This window comes from Polypterus senegalus, chromosome 11, assembly GCF_016835505.1.
Source record: "Polypterus senegalus isolate Bchr_013 chromosome 11, ASM1683550v1, whole genome shotgun sequence".
NCBI classification, from domain to species: Eukaryota; Metazoa; Chordata; class Cladistia; order Polypteriformes; family Polypteridae; genus Polypterus; species Polypterus senegalus.
The window spans coordinates 52508224-52534487 of NC_053164.1; the positions used below are offsets into that span (position 1 = coordinate 52508224).

General features: G+C 38.2%; 1 protein-coding gene across 2 annotated transcripts in view; it reads left to right on the forward strand.

Annotated features, from left to right (window-relative positions):
• Positions 1 to 1919: 1919 nt before the first annotated feature.
• Positions 1920 to 26264, forward strand: part of yif1a (Yip1 interacting factor homolog A (S. cerevisiae)) — a 40456-nt gene continuing 16111 nt past the window's right edge. The window contains exons 1-5 of one of the 2 annotated variants that reach the window (XM_039768628.1): positions 1920 to 2014; positions 9399 to 9631; positions 13885 to 13989; positions 22508 to 22586; positions 22853 to 22910. In XM_039768628.1, coding sequence (XP_039624562.1) covers positions 9401 to 9631; positions 13885 to 13989; positions 22508 to 22586; positions 22853 to 22910 — 473 coding nt within the window. In that variant the 5' untranslated portion in view covers positions 1920 to 2014; positions 9399 to 9400. Of the gene's footprint in view, positions 2183 to 9398; positions 9632 to 13884; positions 13990 to 22507; positions 22587 to 22852; positions 22911 to 26264 lie in introns of both variants that reach the window. The other variant, XM_039768627.1, reaches the window with a different exon arrangement.

Here is a 26264-nt window from a genome sequence, read left to right on the forward strand (position 1 = left end):
AAGTAGTATGTTCTTTACATTCAAAGATGAGCATACCGTCCTTACATTTTTTAAGACTTCACTATCTTATTTATTAAATTGTGACTGGGTAAAAGTGTTGCTTGCTAATGCAGGAAGAGAATTGCATTGAGATAGCTGTTTATTTGTGATTCTAATTTGTACCTGTAAGCATTACATTTAATTAAGTGCTACAATCTGTATTGAATCATGAAAGCAAATTCTACAGAAACATCAACATATTAACAAGATTAAAATGAAAAGACAGTACATTTTAAAAGCTATGTAAAAAAAGAACACTTTTTCTCACAAAAATAAATGATGCGCTCAAATGTTACTCTGACTACAAACTGGAAGCAACATAAGATTGCTATCTGAACAAGAAATTTAATGAAAAGCAACACAGAGTCACCAATAATGAAATTTGTCAGAAAGAATACTCAATAGGCTCCCAGAAGTGAGTCTCTGAAGCACTGGACTATGCCATGAATCTACCGTATATCTCACAGATGCAGGGATGGGCGACATCACTCCTGGAGGGCCGCAGTTTTTCGTACCAACCCAATTGCTTAATTAGAAATCAGTCCTTGCCTGTCTCAGACTTTATTTGATTTTATGGCTTGTTAGAAAGCAATGTTAGGTTCTTATATTGTAGATTTTTTTTCCTTTTCGAGGATATCATCCAAATGATTTGAAGCCTAAAACTGATCATTTTCAGTCTATCACATTTTTCTCTTAAGTGTTTTTATTAAACCAAATAGTAAGTGATGAATCCACACAGGAGTAACTGGAAACAAGTTAGATGGAGAACTGCTGGCTCCTTTGTCATTTGCATCTTTTTGGTAATAAAGAGCCATTAAAAACAGTGAATGCAGCTGTTTAAGACTAAAATAAGCAATCAAGGGTGGAGAACCTTAACAAATGAGACCACTAAAATGACGAAGCATCAGAATGTCATTTGACTAATATGTAGTTGACCGGCAAGAATCAACTTCTCATTAAGAAACTGGATTGGAACAAAAACCTGCTGCCCTCCAGGAATGAGGTGCCCACCCCTGGTACTGTATCAGTCTACGTTTACCTATGCTGAAATTGAACAAATGTTTTCCGCAACTAATGTAGCTGAAAACCACACCATAGAGCTCTTGACGTAATCGCTGTAACATATTGAATCTTCCTCCTCTTCATCTTTTCTCACTTCTGTGTGGGGTTCATGTGCTTGATCAATCTCCTCTAAACAGTTCGATCGTGCACCTCCTCGCCAGTCAAGCCCTTTACTATGGCAAAACGAAATCTGCTCCCCCATCCCGCACGCATATTCCTAGTCTGGCATGACAGGAGTCGTTAAACTTTAAAACATAAACTAACTAAATGAACTCTTGTCTTCTGCTCGACTTGGTCTCAAAAAGGTAACCAGATTCGCTTTTTCAACCTAAATTTCCCCTTAACCTAGAGTTTGGCAAATATTATTTTCGAGAAAAGTACATCTCGCCGGCTTTGTATTTTACGCAAAATCCCTGATGACACCCAACTCTTTATTTGCAGTTTGGGTATTTTACTTTTTAGTTATTACATTCTAGAGCAGCATTTAAAAATGCCACCAAATTACGCTACACGTTTCCAAGCCTTCCCTCTTTCCCATCTTTTCTGACTTCGTGGCACCGCTGTTAGCAACGTTCACGTGACCAACAATGCGCACACCTTCTATTAACCATAGAACTCCGTGACAAATGAATTCTTTACTTTACTTTAACTGACGTCTATTCCAAAGCCAATCAAAGATTCGAGGCAAATGGTTGAACACTCCTTTCCTTCGGGACGAGAATCACAGGCACATCCCAAAGATTGACAGACATTCTACCCTATTAACAGATGATAACTGCTAACTGACAAGTAAAGTGACGAATAAAAGTTTCGATGTTAAGCGCTCCGATGACGCAAACCTGCGTAGCCGAACCAATCAGCAGCAAGTGGATATTTTGACGTGTCCGTATTGGACTTAACGTTTTGTCAAGGGGTACGGATTTTGTTTATTTAAAACATGCTTTCCTAGGTTAAGCGATTACACTACTTTTTGACAAATTTATCTGAATATTGAAATTTAATTTGTGTAGTTGTTAAACGATTTTGGACGTTTTGCTGAATAAGTGGCACCGTGAAATGGCCCATCAAGGATACAGACAGAGTAAGTATGGTAGAGTAATTGCTCTCAGACAGGCTCGGATACTTGAAAAAACAAGTGGAAATGCAACACCTTTTATATTATTCAGATTGTTGTTCGCGCATAGCAGCAGGTTATTTGTATTGTAAACGATGACGTAATTTAATATTATCAGGTGCTGAGACTTAAAGTGTTAGCTGACTTAAGTTTTTTGCTTCTGCTGCGCGGTGACTGGTATGGCCGAAGGTGATTGGAAATTTTAAAACGTTTTTGAGTGAGTCAGCAAAATAAGTAACAAGAAGACAAGAAAATCTTGAAGCCTTTCTTTAAAAATATCATGCGGAAATATACGTCAGACATTTAATTGCTTAAGGTATCATGGAGTCGTTATTAGCTAACTCTTCGGGAGAGTTGATGCATGGATTTGTGATCGGTAAATGGAAGGGTGCAAGCCTCAAAATTATTCAATTATAATTCAATTTTTTATGAAAGAAGAAAATAAGATAACATGAACCAACATCGGAGATCACCAGTGGTCTGTACGCCTCGGTGTGCGCTGTTAGCCCCGGCCCGTTAGTTAGGAGCAGTTCCACTCCATAATTGTGCAAAGTTTAACTTAAAATTATGGATCTGGTGCACGTAAAGTGACACCACGAGTGCCTCATGTTTCACGGCCATCCCTTCCTTTAGGCAGATTTCAGCCATTACTAGCCAGCGTGTTACATTTCACTACCTGATACTGAACATTGATACTGTGCTGTTCTGTGGTGCAAATTCGATGCAGCATTCTGTCCAGACTTGGCCATTTCTTAGCTTCTTTGTACATTGTCCTGTCCACGGAATTGGCGATGCTCATCTTTGATGAAAGTTGGTAGGTGTATTTTCTTTTCTGTGTGTGTGTATGTGTGTGTGAGAGAAAGAGAGAGAGAGCGCGCGCGCCCTGTGATGGACTGGTGTCCTGTCCAGGATGGTTTCATGGCCAATGTTGCCCGGGTAGATGCTGATCCTTGTGACCCATAATCGGGTTAAGCAGGTCTGAGAATATTATGTTTTAGATGCGTTGATTCCCAGTTTTGAATACCTGGTTTAAAATTCAAAGCTCAGTGTATTTGCTAATAACAGTGGTTTTCAACTTTAGTCTTGGGGAGTGATTGTGGCTGCAGGTTTGTGTCCCAACCAACTTCTTCTTTTGTTTGGACTCCTACCTTAATTGAGCAAGTTGTTTTTTTTTTTTTTCTGCTTTCAGCTTACCAAATTAATAATAATAAAAAAAATGCATTTTATTTATTTGTAGGCACCTTTCTAAACACTCAAGGACACCGAACAATAGATAAAACACACATTATAAACAAAACTAAAATACAAAAATTTAAATCGGACTGAGCAATTGTAATCAAAGAGAAAAAGCAGTCTTAAATGAGTTTTAAGTTTAGATTTGAACAGAGAAAATGATTCGATATTTCTAAGCTCAGATGGTAGTGAGTTCCAGAGCTGGGGAGCAGAGCAACTGAATGCCCTGCTCTCCATAGTGGTAAGACAGACGAAGGGGACAGTCAAGTGGATGGAGGAAGAGGATCTGAGGGTGCAGGAGGGAATGGCAATATGGAGGAGATCAGACATATGGAGGGACAAGGATGTGGAGCGCCTTAAAAGTTAGTAGGAGAATTTTGAATTGAATTCGGAAATGAACTGGAAGCCAATGAAGCTGCTACAAAACAGGAGTGATATGGTGAATAGAGGGGGTTCTAGTAATTTTAGACCAGTTGAAGCTTATAAAGAGATTTGCGAGAAAGACCAAAGAAAAGGGAATTGCAATAATCCAGAGAAGCGACAAGGCAATGAACAAGGATAGCAGTGATGTGGGGAGTGAGGGAGGGTTTGAATATGATTTAATGTTACACAAGTGGAAATATGCAGACCAGGAGATGTTACTGATGTGGGACTGAAAGAATAAAGTACTGTCAAGGATGACACCCAGACTCCTGTGGGGAAGGGGAGACAGAGGAGTTATCAATAACAAATGAAAAATGATCAGTTTTGGATTATGTTGATTTTGTACCAATGAGGAGAACCTCGGTTTTGTCACTATTTAATTTAAGAAACTTTGAAGAAAACCAGGATTTGATTTCTGCCATGCAATCAGTAAGGGAAGAGAGTGGAAAGGAAGCAGTAGGTTTGCTAGTGAGATAGAGCTGGATGTCATCAGCATAACAATGGACGCTAAGGTTCTATTTACGAAAGATATTGCCAAGGGGAAGGAGGTAAATAATGAAAAGGAGGGGCCCAGGACAGAGCCCAGGGCTACACCTGATGTAACAGTGGTGGGCTGGGATGTGAAAGTTGTAAGCTGAACAAACTGAATGCGGCCTGAGAGGTAGGATCTGAACCAGTCTAGTGGAGTGTGGGTAATGCCAATCGAAGATAATCTGTTGAGAAAAAGTAGTGTGACAAATAGTGTCAAAGGCTGCACTCCAATCAAGGAGGATGAGAATAGTGATTAAACCAGAATCAGCTGCCATAAGGAGGTCGTTAGTAATTTTGCTAAGTGCCGTTTCTGTACAGTGGAGGGGATGAAAACCAGATTGGAACTGTTCATACAGATTTTTATGAGAAAAATGAGAATGAAGTTGAATAGCCACTATTTTTTCAAGAATTTTGGAAATGAAGGGTAGATTAGAAATAAGATGAAAATTACTGAAATTAGTCGGATCGGCACCAGGTTTTTTCAGTATTGGGGTTATTGCAGCAGCTTTAAAAGATGAAGGAACAGTACCAGTAGTGAGAGAAGAGTGGATTATAACAGAAATAAGAGTGACCAGAGAGGAGAGGCAGGCTTTGACCAGCACTGTAGGGAGGAGGTCCAGTTGACAGGTGGGTGACTTGGACTTACAGACGAGATCTGAGATTTCTGAGAAAATAGGAAGCTGAAAAGAGGAAAATGAGTGAGTTGGTGGGTGAAATTCAAATGAAGTACTGGAGGAATCCATACTGAGAGTCTGAGGAATCTTTTGGATTTTTTTTCATTAAACAAGGACTTAAGGGAATTGCAAAATTCAGTTGAGTAAAGGCGAGAAGGTAAAGAATCCGGGGTTTGTGTGATATTGTTAAGTAGTGAAAACAATGACTTGGTGTTGCCTTCATTGGAAGAAATAATGTGAGTATAATAGTTAGATTTAGTTTGAGCAATACAGTCCTTGTAATAAAGTATATGGTTTTTATACATCTTTATGCACAAAAAGTCCAGTTTTTTTATATAACCTTTCAAGTTGCCAGCCTTTGGCTTTCAAAAGCCGAAGTTCAGGTGTGAACCAGGGAGCAGAAAAGGAGAAAGAAACAGATCTAGTTTTTAATGGAGCGATAGAGTTCAGAATACCATCAAGCCCAGTGTTGTAGTGTGAGACCAGTTCTTCAGGAGTGGATAAATTATCAGTGTCTATAAGGGAATCAATCCTAGAGGAAAGAGAGTCTAAGTTAATATTCTTATTATGGAAAGACATGAGATGGGAAAGCTTAGTGTTGGAAAGTGCAAGTTTAACATTGAATGAAATAAGAAAGTGATCAGTTATGGGGAGTTCATCTGCAGTACAATCACGCGGGGTAACTCCAGACCAGCAAATCAAGTCGAGGATATGACCTTTGGAATGAGTGGGAACATCAGTGTGCTGCTGGAATCCAAAACTCTTAAGGCAGGATGTCAAGTCTCTAGTAATAGGGGCATTGATATCATCCATATGTATATTGAAATCCCCCAGAAGTGTTATGTTTGATGAAACGGTAGACAAGAGTAAGGAAAACAGCAAAGTCGTTCAGAAAGTCATTATTTGGTTTAGGGGGCCGGAAAACTGTTGAAATAATAATAGGAATAGGTCCAGTTAATTGACGCACACGAGATTCAAAAGAACTGAAGGCAGGAACAGACAACGGCAAGACTTTCCATTGCTCATGATACATTAACGCAAGACGTCCTCCCGGCCTGAGCCACCGGGTTGAGAGATGTTAAGTTGGGAAAAGTCATGAGGCTGTTGCCATGTCTCGGTTAGACAGAAAAAGTCAAACTTACGATCAGTGAGATTGTGGATGAGAGGCCCCTTGCTCGTGACATCTTGTGGTTAACTGTCATTATTGGGATACAAAAAAAAAGTTAATAGGAAAATAAAAAAAGAAAGTTCAGCAATTAAAACGGTGGCAAATATGCAAATATTAGTGAATTTCTTATTGATGTAAATTTTACAGTACCATTGTTTTCTGACTGGTGTCCTGTCCAGGGGTTTTTCTTGCTTTACCCCCATCATTGCTGGGATGGGCTTCTTCTGCCCCATAACCCTGTCCTGGAAAAATGGATGGATGGGGTTTGTTTTCTAAAGGCAGAATGGCGGAAGAAGAAGAAGAAGAAGCGGAAGAAGAAGAAGAAGAAGAAGAAACATCAACTAATTAAATAAAGAGACCAGCTAGAGGTAAAATGACTAACTGTGAAACTGGTTGAAGCAAAAACATCTAGCCATAGTAGACCCCCAGGAATGAACTTCGGAACCACTGACTTATATTACGTGAGTCCTATGAAATGCTCACTATCACTGTTCCTTCATATTTTAATTTTTTTTTGCTTGTAATTAAGTGTGTTTTACAGATTTTACAAAGTGAAATGTATCATTGTAAATGTGGCATTCTCAAAGAATAAGACCATATGGACACCAGGTCTATTTGTTTTCTGTTCTGCCACTGGAAGAAAATTCAAATCTATACCTTCTATAAAATAAGGAGGCATATTTAGAAATATAATGAGCCTAACTGTAACTTACAAACACAGCTTTTCTAAATCATCTCTTAATGACAGTCTGCTATCATCATGGGTTCAAACACCAGTCTGTTGGCTGGTCAGTAGTATCCAGTCCATCCTATGTATATTCATGTTACTTTATAGTTTATAGTCCGCTGCTGGACTGAGGACATTATAACCAACTTGATTTTCGAATGTTTTCTTTTCAGTGTACATTTCAGTTAGATTGTGTCACAAACTAAACTATTTTTGTGTACTGCCCATAATTAATCTCTGATGTGAAGTTCACTCCCTCGAGAGAAGCCTACATTTGTTTCTCACTGCATTTATAACATTTTATAACCAGTTTCGCCAAGCAGGTAACAGACAGTTTTTACATAATAGGTATTAAATGCAGTGAACAAAAAGCCACTCTGTATCTGACATCTGTGGGCATGTTGCTGTTCAAATGCATATGGTTGAATGTGCCATTCAAAAATGAGGGCTGTAGGGTTGCACAGCCCACTACTATGTTCATGCGGGGCAAGTAAATGTTCAAAAAAGTGAGCAGAGTAATGGTCGTGTACAAGTTTGACCTCAGAAATATGACACGGACTAAAATCATCTAGTGACTGAGGCATCGCCACAGACTTGTCAAACTGTTGCCTACATTGAGCTAGAACTAGAACTAGAACCAATAATTGAAACCGTGTTGGTTCCAGGACCTCCAGTCAAAGCTCAATAAAAGTGAAATAGGATCTGTGCCCATTTCTGCATATTTTCCTGGTGTTGCGCTCCCTTTGTGAATAAGGATGTTTTGTATGATCTCGCACTTTCGCATAACTGAACATCTTTGTTCAGTATGATAAATGTATCACATTTCTGTTTGACAAGTAAGCACTTACTTTAGATATTTTTAAACAAAATTGACACTTTAAGCGAAAGTGAGTGATGGAATACGTACTAAAATTTTACTTGACACAACTGGGTGTTGTCAGACAGATGGCAAAAATTTGCATTCACTATCTTACCTTGAGTGGTAATTTGTAGATAATAAGAATCTACTCTTGCTATTATAGTTAAACTTGTATTTATTATTTTTTCATAATAGGAGCTAATGTTCCACTGTGAATCTGTAAATAAAATGTGCACAATGCCTTCAGCAGTGAAAACTCATAATGCATTGTGTGTCTGTTTATTGACAATGTATGAAGTGCTTCTTCCCCATCATTCTAAGTGTTTTTACTTTTTCAGTTTATGCCATTTTCAAGGCTCAGAACTTTAGTGCTTACTTATACCACTTTGCACGTTGCTTTTGGCTCCATTGCCTGGATGGGGAAGGTCTGCTGTATACACAGCAGTGACAGAGTGGCTGGCTTATTCCCTGTGATGTTGCGATACTTTGGCTCTCTGCATCCATTAAATTAGATTCAGCAGGTTTGATAATTGGATAGCATTTAATGTATTAGTGTGTTCTTATTTTATTCTCAGTAACCAGTCTACAAAATAATAAAAATGATTGGGCCAGTCTGAAAATCATAATTTTATCTAGGCCAGTGAAATTTTTACCATAATTTTGGGTTAACTATTTATTTGGTGGGTGGCATGGTAGTACATTGGTTAGCACTACTGCTTTGTGGTTGGAGCATCCCGAGTTTGAATCCTGCAATGGGTTGCTGTCAGTGTGTAGTCTGCATGTTCCACCCGTGTTTGGGTAAGTTTTCTTTTCTTACAGGTGTACAGAGGTGTTGTCTGTGTGTAGTTTGCATGTTTTACCTGTATTTGGGTGAATTTTTCTTCCACGTTAGGTTACTTGATGATTCCAAATTGGCACCTTTTGTGAGTGTGAGCGTTATGTGAGAGGGCCCTGCAATAAACACCACCTGCCTGATTCCAGAATGTGCATTGGCTCCCATGAGGCCACAAATTGGATTAAGCAGGTCTGAGAATGTTCTGTTACGTCTTGCAGAACAACGTAAATATTTTTGGGAAACTTCTATGTATGATCAATCTTCTTCTTCTTTGGTTGCTCCCGTTAGGAGTTGCCACAGCAGATCATCTTCTTCAATATATTTCTGTCGTCTGCATCTTGTTCTGTTACACCCATCACCTGCATGTCCTCTCTACCACCTTCTTCTTCGGCCAACAGTAGCTCAATTTCTGTCAGCATCCTGTTGGCTAACAGTAATGGTGGTGGTTGTTGTTAACCCATAGTATCATCATTACTATTTATTGCTATTTTGTATCTTACTGATTCTATGTACAATCAATAACATATATAAAATAGCAATAAATCGTAATGATGATACTATGTAAAAGAGTGTGTGGTTTTAAGAAGCACACGAGTGGTTTGGCACTACACATACTAATCAAAGTTTCTGTTGTGTGTGTGTAAAATTGAAAGATTACTGGCAGAGAAGATGGCTTTGTTTTAGTAACTGAAGAATATGCTTAATTTACTAATCTTTTATTTATTTGTTGTAGATATGAAGCCTAGGGCTCGTGGTCCTTCCACTATGGTTGGTGACCCTAATCAGCTTTTTGAAGACACAAGTGCAGGAATGCCCCCAAGTCAGCCAGGAGGTTACCCCAATCAGAGCTATGACATGGGAAATTTCAGCGTCAACAACATCTTTGGTGACTCAGTAGCTGCTGATCTTGCAATGGCATATGGTTCCAATCTTGCTAACCAGAGCAAAGAAATGGTGAACAAGGAAGTAAGTAGAAAATCTGATATTCCTGTTGCATGCAGTTACGAGTGGTTTAGAGCAGGTTCTGTGTCGAGTGGCTAAGACATTGGACTTAAAACCAAAATGTTACCCATTTGCTTAACCTACCAGTGCACCAGTTATAAAACAATGCATGTAAACAAAACGTTTATAATAGAAAGGTGCTGTATATAGTAGTATTCTAATATCTTACATACTAAATCTGATTAAAATTGTCTTAAAGCTCCATTTGCCATGTCTGATGGCGCAGGTAACAAACCTTTTAACTTTTTTCATTCAGTGTCTTCTTGCCAAACTCATAAACAAGTAAATACACATTTAATTAACGTTTCATTTATACGTCTTCAGTGCTACAAGAAATTTTACCCCATGGATTCTACTCTGTCTTTTAGCACGTATGCATATATGTAAATGTAATCCTATCAGTAGGTTAAAGTGCCCTAATATATGATGTAACCGTAAAAATTTGCATTTTCCAATTATACAATCAACATAATGAGCAGAAGTGCATTTCTTAGACTTGTGTACATTATATAGGTAAACATTTGTGGACATCTGACCATCACACCTTTATGACAAAAAGCCAAGGGCATAAAAGGATTTGTTTTATTATTTTTTAAGTTGAAGTTACTTCTTAAAAAAATCATTGTATGTATTAATTTTCCACTTGAAATTGCATTATAAAGTGAAACATAGTTGATAAATTTTAACAAACCTAGCTGACTCTTTCGTTTTATAATGCAGCTAATGGGTACCAGGATCCTAATGTTGGAAAAAAAGCATTAAAACTTACTGAATACATCATTTTTTCTAACCAGAAATGTTGTTGAGTATTTATCCAGATTTGAGATTGTTAGTATATTGTAATTCTGCATATTCATGTCACTTTAGGAAAGATAAAAGCAAACAGCAAAACATTTTTGTGAGATTTGGCCATTGTAAAAGGTGACCAGCAGTCTGCTTCACTTTGCTGCTCATCTTCCTCCGTGCCCACCTTCAGAGCCATGGGTATGGATTCTCTTTAGAAAGTAATTGCCAAGCTCTGTTTTTCACCATCTTAAATGTCGAAGCCAAGATGTGAATTGCCGTCTCTCATCTGTAGACAACTTGACAAAAAAAAATTCAAATGTTTCACTTTTGTGATGGTTGGCACGGTGGCGCAGTGGTAACGCTGCTGCTTCGCAGTTAGGAGACCTGGGCTCGCTTCCCGGGTCCTCCCTGCGTGGAGTTTGCATGTTCTTCCCATGGGTTTCCTCCAGGTGCTCCGGTTTCCTCCCACAACCCAAAGACATGCAGGTTTAGGTGCATTGGCGATCCTAAATTGTCCCTAGAGTGTGCTTGGTGTGTGTGTGTGTGCGCCCTGCCCAGGGATTTGTTCCTGCCTTGTGCCCTGTGTTGGCTGGAATTGGCTCCAGCGGAGCCCGTGACCCTGTAGTTAGGATATAGCGGGTTGGATGATGGATGGATGGACACTTATTATTTCACTATTCAGAGGCCTATTTCAGGGTTTTTTTTTTTTGTGTTTTTTTTTATATATATACAAAAATCTTGCCTACTGCTGTCATTCTCATAATGCAGTGATTCCCAACCGGTGGTTCAGAAGCAAAACAGAAACAGAAGCAAAAGTGGGATACCGTATTAGGCACAATATAGCTATAGGCAAGCATGGAAGAAATACAGTATATCTTACCTCAAGGGAATCATTTCCTTTGTTACTTCAAAGTCCACGCATTTGGTAAGTTTTAAGGTTTTTTTCACTTTGTAACTACTGTACTCATTAGCTCCATTATAAAATGCGAGAGCAAGGGAGTTAACCTTTAAAATTTATAATATATATTTTACTTTAGAACACCGTTCCAAATGACAAATGAATATAAAAACTTCAACTTGAACAATTCTAAATTTATCTTTGCCCCACCCCTTGCGAATATAACAGCCTACACACTCTCTTGGGAAGGCTTTCCACAAGGTTTTGGAGTGTGTATGTGGCAATTTGTAGTCATTCTGCCGAAAGAGCATCTACGAGGTCACACTCAGCTTCCAGCTCATCCAACAAACATTCGGTCATGTTGAGGTCGGGGCTGTGTGAAAGTCACTCGAGTTGCTCCACACCAAACTCGTCAGACCTTGTCTTTATGGAGTTTTCTTTGAGCACAGGAGTGCAGTTATGCTGAACAGAAAAAAGCAGTTTCCAAACCGTTGCCACAAAGTTGGAAGCACACAATTGTCCAAAATGTCTTTGTATTCTGCATCATGAACTGTACTATTAACTATTATGATAAAATCAGCATTTAATATAATTTTAAAAATAATCTTCATTTTTATAGTCAGTTGTTTGGTTCCCCTGAATTGTTATTTTAATGCAGGGAAGTGCTAAATACATAATAAAGGAATAGTAAAAAAAAAAAAAAAAAAACTAAGGCGTTAGAATTCAAATTAAGGATCGCAAAAATACCTTTTACATTTATTTACATTCTCATTTCTTATATGAGTAAATGCTACATGGAAATTGATTAATACTTCCTAACATTATAAACCAGATTTTGACGTTAAATGTGCATCTTTAATAATGGATTTTATTTATACAGTGCATTTCCCATGCTCAAATCACTTCACATATATTTGAACAGGTATAAACGTAACAATAGCACAGCAAAAGTTAAAGTTAGTAACACTAGATACAAACTAATATCAGACATTAAACACCAAATAATAGATTTATATAAGAAACCCAAAGTTCTGAAATAGAATAAGAAACAACAAACAGAAAAAAAAAAAAAATACTAAAACACAAAATGCTAGTAGAGAACCATGAACAAATAACAGAGGAATATCAACGTAGATGGTAAATGCCCAGGAAAGAGGACTTGGCTGATTGTGTATTTCAGTTAGTTCAGATCACGTAAAGAGGCCCATTGCAGTAAATGACATTTAGTATCCAGCCATCTTTATATATAATGCGCTGCTGTGGCTGTTCGTTTGTCTGTCCAGGATTTTAAATCACCTGTAGCTCACAAACCGTTTCACCTATTGACTTGAAATTTGGCACACATATACTATGTGATGTCTACTGTCCGCTTTCGTGGTGATGATTGACCTCCAAGGTTATTCCTCTTTTTATTTTATTGTAGAATCATCTCTCGGCGCATGCGTACAGCCGCCGTTCTCATCCCTTCACTGTCACTTTCCCAACTCTGATTTAAGATTAAAAAAAAAAAATTCTTGAGGCAGGTTGAAGACTTAAGTGCCAGTTTAAATGAAAAATTAAAGAAAATGTACTAAGTAATTACAACACAAACACTACCTTAATCAGTTTTAATGTGAAGAGATACTAACAAAAGAAAAGAAGAAGCAGGTCGTTAGGGTGGAGAAAACAAGAGCTGCTCAGGAAGCAGCAAGCACATCAACCTCTGGGCAAACAAATGTTAAACATAAGAGAAAGAGGATGAAAACTAGGAATGCTCAAGTCAAGTTCTTATGCAGTACGCAATTACTGGTTGTTAAATAAAAAGTTACAACAAGAAAGGTAGGACATAAAAGAAATAAAATTCTGCAAATCGGAAATGACCCATGAATATAAAAATGAGTCAAGACCCAATTAATTTTGGTCATATATCCAAAGTTGACTTTGGCTTCCAGTGATTTGTATTATGGAATAAAGTTAGTACTGGATGATTTTAATATTTAGATTTTTTTTTAAATTGTATATACTTTGTTAATCCCCAAGGGAAAATGTGTTTTTTTTTTGTGTCTATATTTGCTGTATCATTAAATGGAAGTCAAAGCCACTGACAATTTCCTAATCTGTGGATTAGTCAGCAGATTAATGTCTATTTGATAGTAATAACAAATAGTATTAGGAAATAAAACTTTGTAATGAATAGTTGAATAATCTTTTGTTGGTATGAGTTAACTGAGGAAGCACATTCTGACTTTCAGGCCTAATGAAATCTCATTTTGGTGCCATGATCATCAAACTTTCTCTAATAGGATAGATTTTGAAAAAAGATTGTGAAAATTGACAGAATGATGGCTGTTCTTGAATGACTTGTATTGAAGGAGAGCAAAATAATTTGGAAACTTGCATGAGATAGTTCCAGGGTAATATGTAGTATTTGTAGGTGTGATTTTTTTTTTTATTATTTTTTATTTTTTATTTTTATTTTTTTTTTTTTAAATGCTGAACCTTTAATAACTATTTGTGATGTACTTTAAAAACGTTTTTTTCCCTTTTCTTTCAGATCAACAGATTCATGTCAATCAACAAACTCAAGTATTTCTTTGCAGTTGACACCAAATACGTTGTGAAAAAGTTAGCCCTTTTAATGTTTCCTTACACACATCAGGTATGTAGATTTGTATTACTATGTCTCCACCTGTGCAGATCTATAGATACGTATCTGTTTATACAGTAGTGTTCCGTGGTACACACATTGTTATTGTTTAGTTGACTGGATTTGTTGTATCATGTTGGACAGAGTCAAAAACAATAGAAGGAGCAACTTAAAACAACACTGATAAAACAAGAGCAGATGCACATTATCTTTTGCAAAGAGCAGGATCTGTAGTATCTGTAATGAAGTGCGTTTTGCAATTTCAATGGCAAAAGAATTTTATATTTTTGTTCTCTTAGTTCATTATCCATATACATTTCCTGTTAGATTTTATATTTCAAATGTTTGGTAATGTGCACAGTAAAATGTCCTGTTAGGTCATGTTCCAGTAATTACTCCTTAACACTAGAATTACCTGAGTCTAAGAAAAAACTTGTAGATCTGGCCCACCTTAAATCCGTTTGCACCTCTCTGCCAGCGTCTTTTGTCCTCTAAATGTGCCGATAAAGACAAGCTGCAAGCAGCCGGCTATTCCATCCCCCCACGGACTTAGAACGTGCACGAACTTCTCCCAGCTCATGCCTTGATTGATCTGGGAGTAAAGTGGAGTTTTAGAGTGGAAATAGATCGTTATTTGGAACACACGCATTTCATGTGTGTTCCGTTTCTACAGTAATCTGTATAAACACATTTTTAAAACAGAAACGTTTTTCATATTTTGGTAGTAAATGACAAAATGTATGCATAAACTGTATAATGTATGAAGCCTGAAGTCCAAAGATCAAGTAAGAACTTTTACAAAAGGTTCAAGTGAAAGACAGCAGCTTCCGTGGCGTAACGGTAAGATTGGCTGACTTGTAATCAAGAGTCCCCGGTTTGATTCCAACTCGCTCCTATATTTGCCGTTTTCAGTAGTGAGCTGCTGTTATTGTTAATATTATACAGTACACACATACACTTGGTTTGCATCTGTAACACATGGTGTACATTTATAGGACTTGTCAAAGTTACCGTTTTTTTTTTCCCACTTTTATTCTCTCTAAATCACGATCATGATGCATACTATCGGGATCTGACGCTGTTAGTCTTTATTTGAAACTGGAAATAACTGGAGATGTGAGTGGTTCTTTGAGACAATGGAACTGGATATTCTCTCATCCTAAGGGATTAAAGCTGACACTCAAACGCTGACGAATCTGCCTTTTTTGTATCTCACCATCACTTGATTTTTTTTTAAATTTTTTTATTTATTTAGTTTTATTGAGTGTTCCTGCTCATGCTGAATTAGTATGCACCTTATGGTCTATAATGTCAAAGGTATTTATGATATTTGGAAATATTCATTTTATGACCTGTATAATACATTTCGGAAAACTTTGTGGCACGGATGCAACATTATTCATATTCATTCGCATAACATCTTGCGGTTTGTAATCAGTGACCGCATGTTTCAACCCCGATCTTGCCAGTCTCCAAGTTGCTGTAAGGAGCTGTTTCTTTGGTACTCCAGGACATGCAGAGGAAAGAATAGTACAGAGCAGTAACTTCAGCACTATATGCAATCAACAGATTCAAATGTTAACAGTTCACCCACACGCAAGGATTGTCCTTCCTACATTTACAACATGTGTACCTGTTACAATGAACACACTTCTCTCTATGCTGTGGTTTCTAATACACACCTTAAAGAAAGAAACAATAGATGTGAAAACATCATCGCACTAATGCAGTATTATTTGAAAACGAACAGCGTCAGATCGAGTGTGAATTTGGACTGGCGCTGTAATTTTTAATTTGTAGAAAATGCTTAGCTGTAAAACAAAAATTAGAGTGAAGAAATAAGTTTGACATGAAAAATATTGAACTTATCCTTCAATGTAGATTTATTTTTGTTCTCTTGGGTAATAGTGCTTTTTAAAAAAGCAGAGATAGCAAATGAGGTAGCAAAAAAATGGCAGAATCACTTAATTCCAGGTAGTGACTTTTTGTTTTTTTTTTCCTAGTTTTGTGGTGCCAGATGTGATTCTCACATGAGAATACACATCTGGGAAACCACTCTTTAAAAAGATTGTAGTGCATAGTAGCAAAATCCTCCGCTGCAAGAATTTAGGGCCTGAATGTTGCTGCAGATGTTATGTACAATGTAACTCTATAACAATAGACTCCAGCTTCCCTGTAACCTCCTCAGAATAAGCGGGGTAGGAAAATGGGTGGTGAATAAAAAATGTTGTAATGTCGCTGAAAAATTGCATTAGCGTGGGGATTAATTGCCCACCAGCATGAGCTGACATTCCATCACACAAAATGAGCCGCTTCAGGAGGCCTTTTAAAAGTGGCAAAAGGTTTCCAACTTATGTAGCCATGGTCAGTGATTAATTTAAGAATGGTGAGCTACACAAGTCTGCGAGCACCACAGTGTCCTGGTGTGGTATAGCGGGTCCACACCTTAATGTTTTAGTGGCCAATTTTTAATTAAATAAATAATTGAATGGCCAGATCGATCTCCGTGGTTGTATGTGCATCACGGTGAAATAATTGGGGAGAGACACACCTGTACATGAGGGTGCGGTGGATCTCTGTTGCTTCATCAGCTTTCTGCAGTATGTAACTGACGTACTGTGCCCATGGAGTTGTTCAAGGGGTAGCCAGCACAGAGAAAGGTGAGAGTTAATAGACTGGCCAACGAGAGAAGAGAAGCACAAAGGAGGTTAAAAGAAGAGAGGGGGGAAAAGGGAGGCAGAGACAGAAAGTGCCACTGCTGAAATGAGTGAGGTAGGTGATCGGGTGTGTCTTGAGGCTGTGGAAAGGGCAATCCTACTGAGTGCTGTCAGCGGGAGACATGTACGGTACAGCGTTGTGCCCCAGCATTGCCAAAGGCAGGGTAATGGGGACCTTGGCTGGGATCTGAAGGTTTATTGCACCTGTCGGTGGGCATCTCCTCCTTCTCCTTGAGCGTCCAGATAGAATAAGAAGAGGAGAGGCCAGATTTGAGAAGGAAGCATTGGGGTCATTTTCTTCATGAACTGTGTCTGGTTTAAACTTCATTGTTTTTATTGGATGATTTATTGGAGCTGTTTTTAACCTTCACCTTCAATGTTTTTATGGATTATTTATTTGAGTGATGGAGCACTGCATTGTTTTGGACATTGACATTTTTTGTTTAATAAATTCACTTTAGCACATTATGCACCTACCCCTTGCTTTGTGTGAGTGTCCTCACTTGTTAGGCTCATCCCTGGGGTATGTTATCGGTGGTGGCAGGTTCAAGAGACTCCCTGGAGGACCCGGTAGCATGGGGCAGGCTGACCTGCGACATCATACCTGGTGCTATAAATATATCTGTGTTCTTTCTATTCAAACACTGATCATGCTGCGTGCCTTCAGCTACAGTGCACTCCTGCTAAACTAGCATAGCACAGGAAATCTCACACACCTCCTACTGTGAATGCGAGTGCCTGACAGCTTTCTTGTGAGACTTACAAGATTTTAAAAAAAAAAAAAAAAAAAAAAGAAGACTAAATTTCTGCTAATGTATGGAGCCAGTTGATGATTTTTATTTATATGATCTATGACCCGACATTAGCGTGATAGACATATGAGCGCCGACAAAATAGCGCCGATTAAAACGTGGCTTTACAAATCGCGCCGACAAAATCTCGAAAGTTTCATTAAATATGAATTACTAGTTTAAAGCATGTATAATAATGTTTATTTTAGAAGTCAATATTATGAGATGCTATCAGCACGGCACGCAGATAGTCCTTAAGATCACGCCCTGCATATGTAGGAAGAATTGCAGCAAGATGTCTTGATAATTGAGCGTATTTAGACTTGCTGGCTGCCTGACTGCTGGTAATTCCGCTTTGTATCCGACGCGTTGTGCCAACCCTCGACTGAGTTATTTGTTTGCGGCATGCCATCAGCAGTTATAACAGTTATAACCTAGCACATAATGTGTACATAATGCGCACGTATGCGTCCCACTCTCTTGGCCTCTCTCGCGATTTTGTCATGGCGATTTTGTCAGCGCGCATTTGTCGAACACCAGTTAGAGGGTTTGTCGGCGCTTATTTGTCCATCGCGGTTTTGTTGGGGGTTCATATGTCTATCGCGCTTTTGTCGGTGAACCATTTCAACAATGTGCCCAGGCATTCTGCATTTACTGCTTTTCTTTTTACTGTACATTAAAATGTGCAGAAATCTGTCATGTGTAAATTTGTTTTATGCAGATGTGTTAGCTTATTTTCTCTTAGAGATTTCATGAAACATACAGTTTACCAGGTGTACCCAAACATTTCAATACAGCTAGATACCAAAGTAATATAAATTTAAGTCTGCAGGCAGTGAACTGTTCAGCTGGTGTTTTCTTGGACAGGAGATCCTTGTAGTTTCTCCATTGTCCAACAAGGCAATATTTGTAATTGTTAAACATTATGCAAGTGCTCCTTGTTAAGTACTTCTGAAATAACAATCTCAATGTGAGCCTACTGTATATAACCATAGGGAAATGAGTCAGTGCTGATTATAGGAGAGAGATTTCTTTTGGAGGAGAAACGGTTGCAATCTTTTTCTTTTTTTGCTTTGTTTTGCTGAGGAGGGCATTGCTTCTGAAACCCAACATTCTCATGATGCGCAATATTATCATCTCTTCTGATTCTTGTTAGACAAGCCACACACTGTCATTTTGATATTCTTTTGCTTACCTAACCGAAGTATTTCTTGTTTGCTTGTGAAATTTGTACTTTTTAAAAATTGTTTTTAATCAGCAGTTCATGGTCAGCTGCATTCTTTTATCTTTTAACACTGTTATGTTTGTTACACTCCTGAGGTGGTGGTTTGAAGAAGTTACTTTTATCATGCCAGACCATGTGACTAAAACTAAGGTTAATGTTATGGCCTTCTTTTCGCTTTCTTTATATAGAATATCATTTTGAGACTTGTTAGAGAAATTTGTGCACATTGTGCTCCTTTATGTCGTCTTTTCACTGCTAACTGTCCTTGGCTACTCAGCTGGGTCACAGTTATAGTTTTCTAAATCGAGTGAGCTTGAATTAATTTCCTAAAGTTGATGATAATATCTATTTTTTCTTGTAAAAGGTATTGCCTTGCTACTTTTTTGTAGACTACCATAGTTCGCTCTTAGCCATCGGCATAGAATCATACATTTTTTTTTAGACCTGCAAGCATACCTTCCTTGGTGTTCTCAAAGTGAATAATTAATTTGGAAAACCCTTTATATTGTCTTTTAACATTTGCATATTGCACACTCCTCTCTTTTTAGGAGGCAGTTCAAGTCCACTATTGTGTTTGTGTCTTTGTTTTAGTTTTTTTTTTTTTTTTACCATCTTAAAAAATTACATTAAATTATCACCTTCAAAATATTTAGTTAATTAACACCAGTAACATGTTATTAGAATTGCAAGTATTTAGTTTTCCTGTTCTCTACCAAGTGAAAATTTGCTATTAGCACTCTCTTCCTGCTTAGGCTACTAGGAAGCACTCTGTTTTTCCAGGGTAGTCTAGTAGATGATGCTAAACCAAAAAACCCAGTCATTAATATTCGTGCTTCTCTCCTTACACACTGAAACAATTACTCAGTACATACCCATTGTTTTATTGTTTTTATATTCAGGGTAAGTGCTTCTCTGAGGCTTTCTTACCCACTATACTGTACTTTAGAAATCTATATCCTTGATAGCAGTGTCCACCCATTCATTTCTTGAAGCTGCTTAATCTATGTCAGAGGAGCAGGAAGTCCGAACCTATCGCTGCACGGCTAGCATTAGCATCATCATTAGCGCAATGTCAGGAGGATATCTACTTACCCTGACTTCCAGTTCCGCTAGGTGGAGCCTCTGGGCACCTTTCTCCATAAATATGATTTTAGTTTAGTAGCAAAAATGTCGGAGAAAAGGAAGTTTAAGTTTCAGCATGCAGATGGCTCTACAGCTGAACATTGTTGTGAACCTTTATGTCGAGCTTCCAGTTACAGACTTATTCCAAAATGGATTAAATTCATTTTTTTCCTCAGAATTCTACACACAACACCCCATAATGACAACGTGAAAAAAGTTGACTTGAGGTTTTTCACATGTACATAAGTATTCACAGCCTTTGCCATGAAGCTCAAAATTGAGCTCAGGTGCATCCTGTTTCCCCTGATCATCCTTGAGATTATTTCTGCAGCTTAATTGGAGTCCACCTGTGGTAAATTCAGTTGATTGGACATGATTTGGAAAGGCACACACCTGTCTATATAAGGTCCCACAGTTGACAGTTCATGTCAGAGCACAAACCAAGCATGAAGTCAAAGGAATTGTCTGTAGACCCCCGAGACAGGATTGTCTCGAGGCGCAAATCTGGGGAAGGTTACAGAAAAATTTCTGCTGCTTTGAAGGTCCCAATGAGCACAGTGGCCTCCATCATCCGTAAGTGGAAGAAGTTCGAAACCACCAGGACTCTTCCTAGAGTTGGCCAGCCATCTAAACTGAGCGATCAGAGGAGAAGGGCCTTAGTCTGGGAGGTGACCAAGAACCCGATGGTCACTCTGTCAGAGCTCCAGAGGTCTTCTGTGGAGAGAGGAGAACCTTCCAGAAGGACAACCAAGATGTGGAAGCCTGATTCAAATGAATCAGTGCTGTTCACAGAGAGCATTATGGTTAGTCCCCATACCTGAGTTTGTAGTCTGCATTTTTAAAAAAGAGGATTTTTGTGAGCGAACGTCTGAGAAAGGGCAACAAATGTTGAAGGAACAATTCTTTTGTTGTTTGAGTGGAACAATTACTTTGTTCAACTTTCAAGACTGATGGTTTGGAAAAGGAGAAAGCGACCGATGAAGGATGACACACTTGGGTAAGGAGGAGGATGATAAAATCCTCGAGGACCATGACTACGCTTTGACTCCGGATCCAGCAGTTCTCAATCCAACACTTGATGAAAACAGAGAGGAGATACCCCAGCTGAGGAAACAAATTGAGACCCTTACAATGAAACATTGTAACACTATAAATTGTCCAGCCGGCTCATATTAGTATGTATTGCAGCATTGGTACTGATTGCTTAAATGGCTGGATTATCTGCTGTTTACATGGCTCACTATTCTTAAAATGATGGCTTGCCTTTTGGCACACTAGTTGGAATTTTTTTACAGGTGCTCCTGCTATTGAAGATTTGAAGATGTAGTGCCAGCTCATTCTTTTGGTGACTCATCCCTGGCTGATATAACTGTCCAGTGCAATTGCAGTGTTAAGCTGACATGCATATTCACTTGTTTAATGACTAATTATTGAAATTCTGTTTTTTTGTTTTTATTTTTTTTTATAAAGAAACCAAATGCAATTGCATGTTTGTCCCATGTTAATTTATAATAGACCTTAATTTTTAATATGTCTAAATCTTACCTTCATAATTGTGGATGTAGCTTGAAACATATAGTTTGAAGCCCTTCTCCTTTTTAACTCCTGATATATGGCACAATGTTTGAATAATGAAACTTGTGTCGTTTACCGTAAGTCTGCACAAGTCTTGAAGCAGTTGGGTGAAAAACGTCATAGCTAGTCCGTTTTGATGTCAGAGCCAAAAGTGCAGCAGCTGGCTGATACGGAATCCTGACAAGAGTATGCAAATAGCCTATTAGAAGACCACAGTACGTACAAAACTTAGCTGCCACAATTATTACTGATTCAAAACCCTAGGAACATATTACCGCTACACTTGAATGACTACAGCGGCTCTTGGTTACATTTTTATAGATACAAGATTGTTTTACTCATCTTTAAATCCCTTCACAGTCTCTGCCATATTTATCTTTTCAGTCTCATTCAGTGTTGCATGTTTTCTCATTTGTTGTGCTCCTCAGAGTCCCATTTGCTTTTTTCTCCCCCCATCTTCTGGGCTTTGCTGTACAAGTGACTGAGTGTTACTGGTTCAAGCTCTTCAGTGCATTTCCTTTAAGTATATGTGTATCCCCTAAATTTTGCTATTTTAAAGGACAGCTCCCCATTTTAAGCAAGTATTTTTGATGAGTTAACTGTCAGTCTCATTATTATGGAATTATCACATATGTATTTTTGTTCTTATTGTGTCAGTATTTATTTGTGTGTATCTTTTTGTTTTCTATTTATGGTGCTTTTTATTTTGTATTCAGATGTGTACAGTTTCTTTGGTGCCTTGAAAAGTACTATTAAGTTAAATTTCTTACTATTAGAAAATACACAGAGAAGAATAACAAATTGGATCTTTAGCTTTCATAGCTTGTCCTGCTGTGACAGGCTGAAGTAATGGATCTTTATTTTTGTACAGAGAAGTCTTTGTACCAACTTAGTCTGATTTAAAGATTCTCAGGATTTCAGTTTTCTTCACATTAAGGGACATAAGAATATGGAACTAGCAAGTAATGTGGAAACCCTAGTAGGTTTTTTTTTTATATAAGTATGACTGGCTGAACTGTTAAGTTGATTATTGGCTAATCAAATGGAATTAATAGCTGAATTGTCTCCTCTGATTTGTTTTCATTTTCTTATACTAATAGAACTGGGAGGTGCGGTACCACAGAGATTCTCCGATGACTCCAAAACATGATGTCAATGCACCCGATCTTTACATTCCATGTAAGTAATAGATATTAAAATGCCCAGGATGATAAAATGATTGATTGGCATACAAAGTGAATTTTAGTCTCGCTTATTCCATAAACATTAAATTAGATTGAATTAAAGATAAACAACTTGCAACATTTTCTTTTTAATTCTTTTGCTAATTTAAAAATGTAATATTTTTTTAAAATATAGTGTTTAATATTTAGTCATTTTAGTGCTGTTTGTTGAAATGTTTATGATCAATTCATTAACTTTTAATTTCTTATCTTTTATTGTAGCTATGGCATTTATCACATATATACTCCTTGCAGGAATGGCTTTAGGAATTCAGAAAAGGTAACTTACCACAGATTGATGAATGCATACATTTCCTTTACCAAGTACCTCTGCCTCTTCTGTCATATTCAGAGCTGGTACTTACCATTGATTAGCCAGTCCGTCTTTATATTTTACCTTTTATAGCAAGTATCATTACAATAGGCTTAATGTACAGTATAAAGGTATGCAATAAGAATTTTGAAATAATAAAGTACAGCCTACTAAAGCATGTTTATTATATCTATCTCACTATATATTGTGGTTCTTTGTTTTTGGTTGATTGCAACATGGCTAAGTTGTATTATTTTTTTTTGTTGTTTGTTAAATTAGGTTAAAACATTTTACCAGAGGAAACAGACTCAGCTGTGATACCATCTTTATGTTCAATATTGATTTCTTTTATTTACTTTTTTTCCATTTTTAGATAAATAGTCATAGTTACAAAATCTTTGTGTCTACATCTGAGCTGCATATGCTTGTCCATTCTTCATTCTGTTCTCATCACCTTCTACACTATTGACAGTTTTATTATATTCATCCTACAGAAGCATCATTGTCCTCTGTGCAGCTCAGTTCCTTGTACTTAAACCGGCTTAACATTATATGACTTCTAGTCAGAGACGATGTCAAATTTAACATTTGCAGTTGCTAGATCTTGTAACCTTGAAGATACCATAATAAAATACATGACTAGGAATCACAGTCAGACAAATTACATAACTCTGTAATGGCAGTTCAGCACGATTGCGCATTTCCAAAGTATCATAATGTTTTGTCTTGCAATATATTACTCTACTTTCTCCTTTTGTATTAATAATATGTAGCCTTTATCAGAATGCCTCAAATCTCAAAAGACTTACCACTGCTTATAAGGTATTCTCCCGTATAACTTCTCCTCACCTTACTTTCTACATTTATAACCTCGGGCAATTAGGTGTAGTAAAAGACAAGCAGGAGTTAAGTTACACTTTAAATAATGTATTATTGATTAATATTCATAAGTAATAACAATATGCAAATTACAAGTGAATACTGGTAACCATACAACCTGATAAAATGCTGATGTGTAGTTTTAGGCGGCACACAGACTTGTAGTTACTTAAAATGTCTGTAGTTAAGGCATCATTTTTGGTCAGCTTTCTTCAGAACAGGCCTCATGCCTGTCTCAATATGGCTGCCGAGCTGTGCTCTTCATTGTGTTGTCCTTTTCAGTTCATGGTGTGTGAGATGCTCCTTCATCATTGAGAGAGAGAGAGAGAGAGGTAAAGCAAGCAAGTGTATAGGCTTTCTGTCCAACCCCTACAGCCAACAGGGCATCATGGTACTTAAAGGCTTCTGATACAAGCCAATTCCATACTTCAGACCAATGGGGCAGAGAATGCCTTCACAACCGCCCACAAAACCATATGTTAAGGTGAAGCTTGCCAGCTAGGCAGTCTTACTTTCCTGTGGGTGTTGACTGAGAGAGCCCTGCAGAGAAACATTTGCCAAACTTGTTTGAGGCACTCCCCCCAACCCTGTCATAAAATTCACTATCCTGACTTAGACCTAGGGGGGTAAACATGAATGTTTCTCACAAATGAAATACTAATATTACATTGCTTCGCCTAAGTTGCAAATAAAGACATCCTCTTTAATAAAACCCTTGTGTGCGTCCAGTGTTCGCTTGGCATGTGGGCGCACACACACTGGAAGCTGGGCACACAGTGAACGGCCGCGCATGATAAGATATAAAGGACACCATTGCTGTGGAGAGTGCTGATTGGGTAGTCGCGGCAGCGCACATAAAATCCGTTGTTGGGGAGACGCCACACAAAATAATCAGTTGCACGCCCCCACAGATTAAAATACTTGCTGGGGAACTGCACAGTACCTGCTGGGGAGACGCCACAGGCACGATTATAAGCAGCACACCACACATTACATCAGTTGCTGGGGACACTCTGCTGATTGCCCACTGTTGTGACAGAAAATTAGTCATATTACGGACATCAAAGCCAGTATTACTGTCAGAGAAAATTACAGGCATTTTATGGAAATACAAACCAGTATTATTGCGAGAGAAAATTAAAGACATATTAAAGGATGCATATTACAGCCACATACAAGCCAGTATTACTGTAGGAGAAAATATTACGGACGTATCTACTAACAACATGCCACCCAAAAAAAGGACACGTCAAGTAGGACAAAAGACACAGACAATCAAATCCTATATAAGCAACATCTCCTGGAAGAACGGTCAGCTCAACAAGTAAACATCAACAAAAGAAATGCTGAAAGACAAAGAAAAATACGAGCAAATAGATCGATTGAAGAAAAAGAAAATGACTGTCAGAAAAACGCGTTTTTGGTCTCGTCCGATGCGAGAGATGGACGTCTGAAGTGGAGCTCCGCTAGCAGTGGTGCTATTTTTCATATTATTTGCTTATTATTCTGAGAGATCCTGTATTTATTCAACCCGACAGGGACTGCTACAGTATATGTAAGCACATATAAACATGGCCAGCAAGAAGGGGGGTTCGAAAGAATCGAAAACTAAAGCTACATCCAAGCTGCGATCAGCAAGCCCCAGTTCAAGATACGGCCTATCAGAGACAGACCTGGATCAGATGGGCGAAAGCACAGACTCCTCGGGACCACGGTCCGCTACATCGTCGCCGGCTGAAAGCGAAAAGGGGAGCGAAGTTGCGATCATGAGTGCAGATGTGGATAGCTCGCCGATTGGAGAAGATTACCTGAAACTGGAAAGGGCCGGGAAGTCCGCGGCTTCAGTTACGCAATTACGCGAGCCTGGAGCAGCGGGGACACCGGCTTCAGCAAAGTCTGCTGCTTCATCTACAGTACAAGAAGGCACAATTGAGCTATCTGAACTGAAAGTGTTGCTCGCTGAGCTCACGCAAGATATAAAGAAAAGCGAGATGGCTAATGAGAAAGCAACGGCAAAGGCACTTGAGAGACTGAAACAGGAATTGAAACGGGAGATGAAACAGGCCAATGAATGGCTGCGACAGGAATTCCAACAGGCAAATGAAAGGCTGCGTCAAGAGGTACAACTCGAGCTTCGACAGGTGCTGGGTAAAATTGAAGAGCGCATTCAGAAAAACTCAATTGGAGCATCTTAAGGAGACATTCACGAATCGGATCGAAATGGCCGAACATTTAGCTGCCAGTGCCGAGGAAAGAGCAGTAAATGTCAGTTCCGAATGTAAAAAACTCAGAGAAAAACTTGGAGACAGACTGGCTGCTTTAGAAGATGGGAGTAGAAGGTATAATGTCAGAATTGAAGGTCTGCCGGAGAATCGAAAAAGTTCAAACCCTGTGAAATTCGCAGCTGAACTTTTTTCTAAAATAATCGGGGGCGACTTTAAA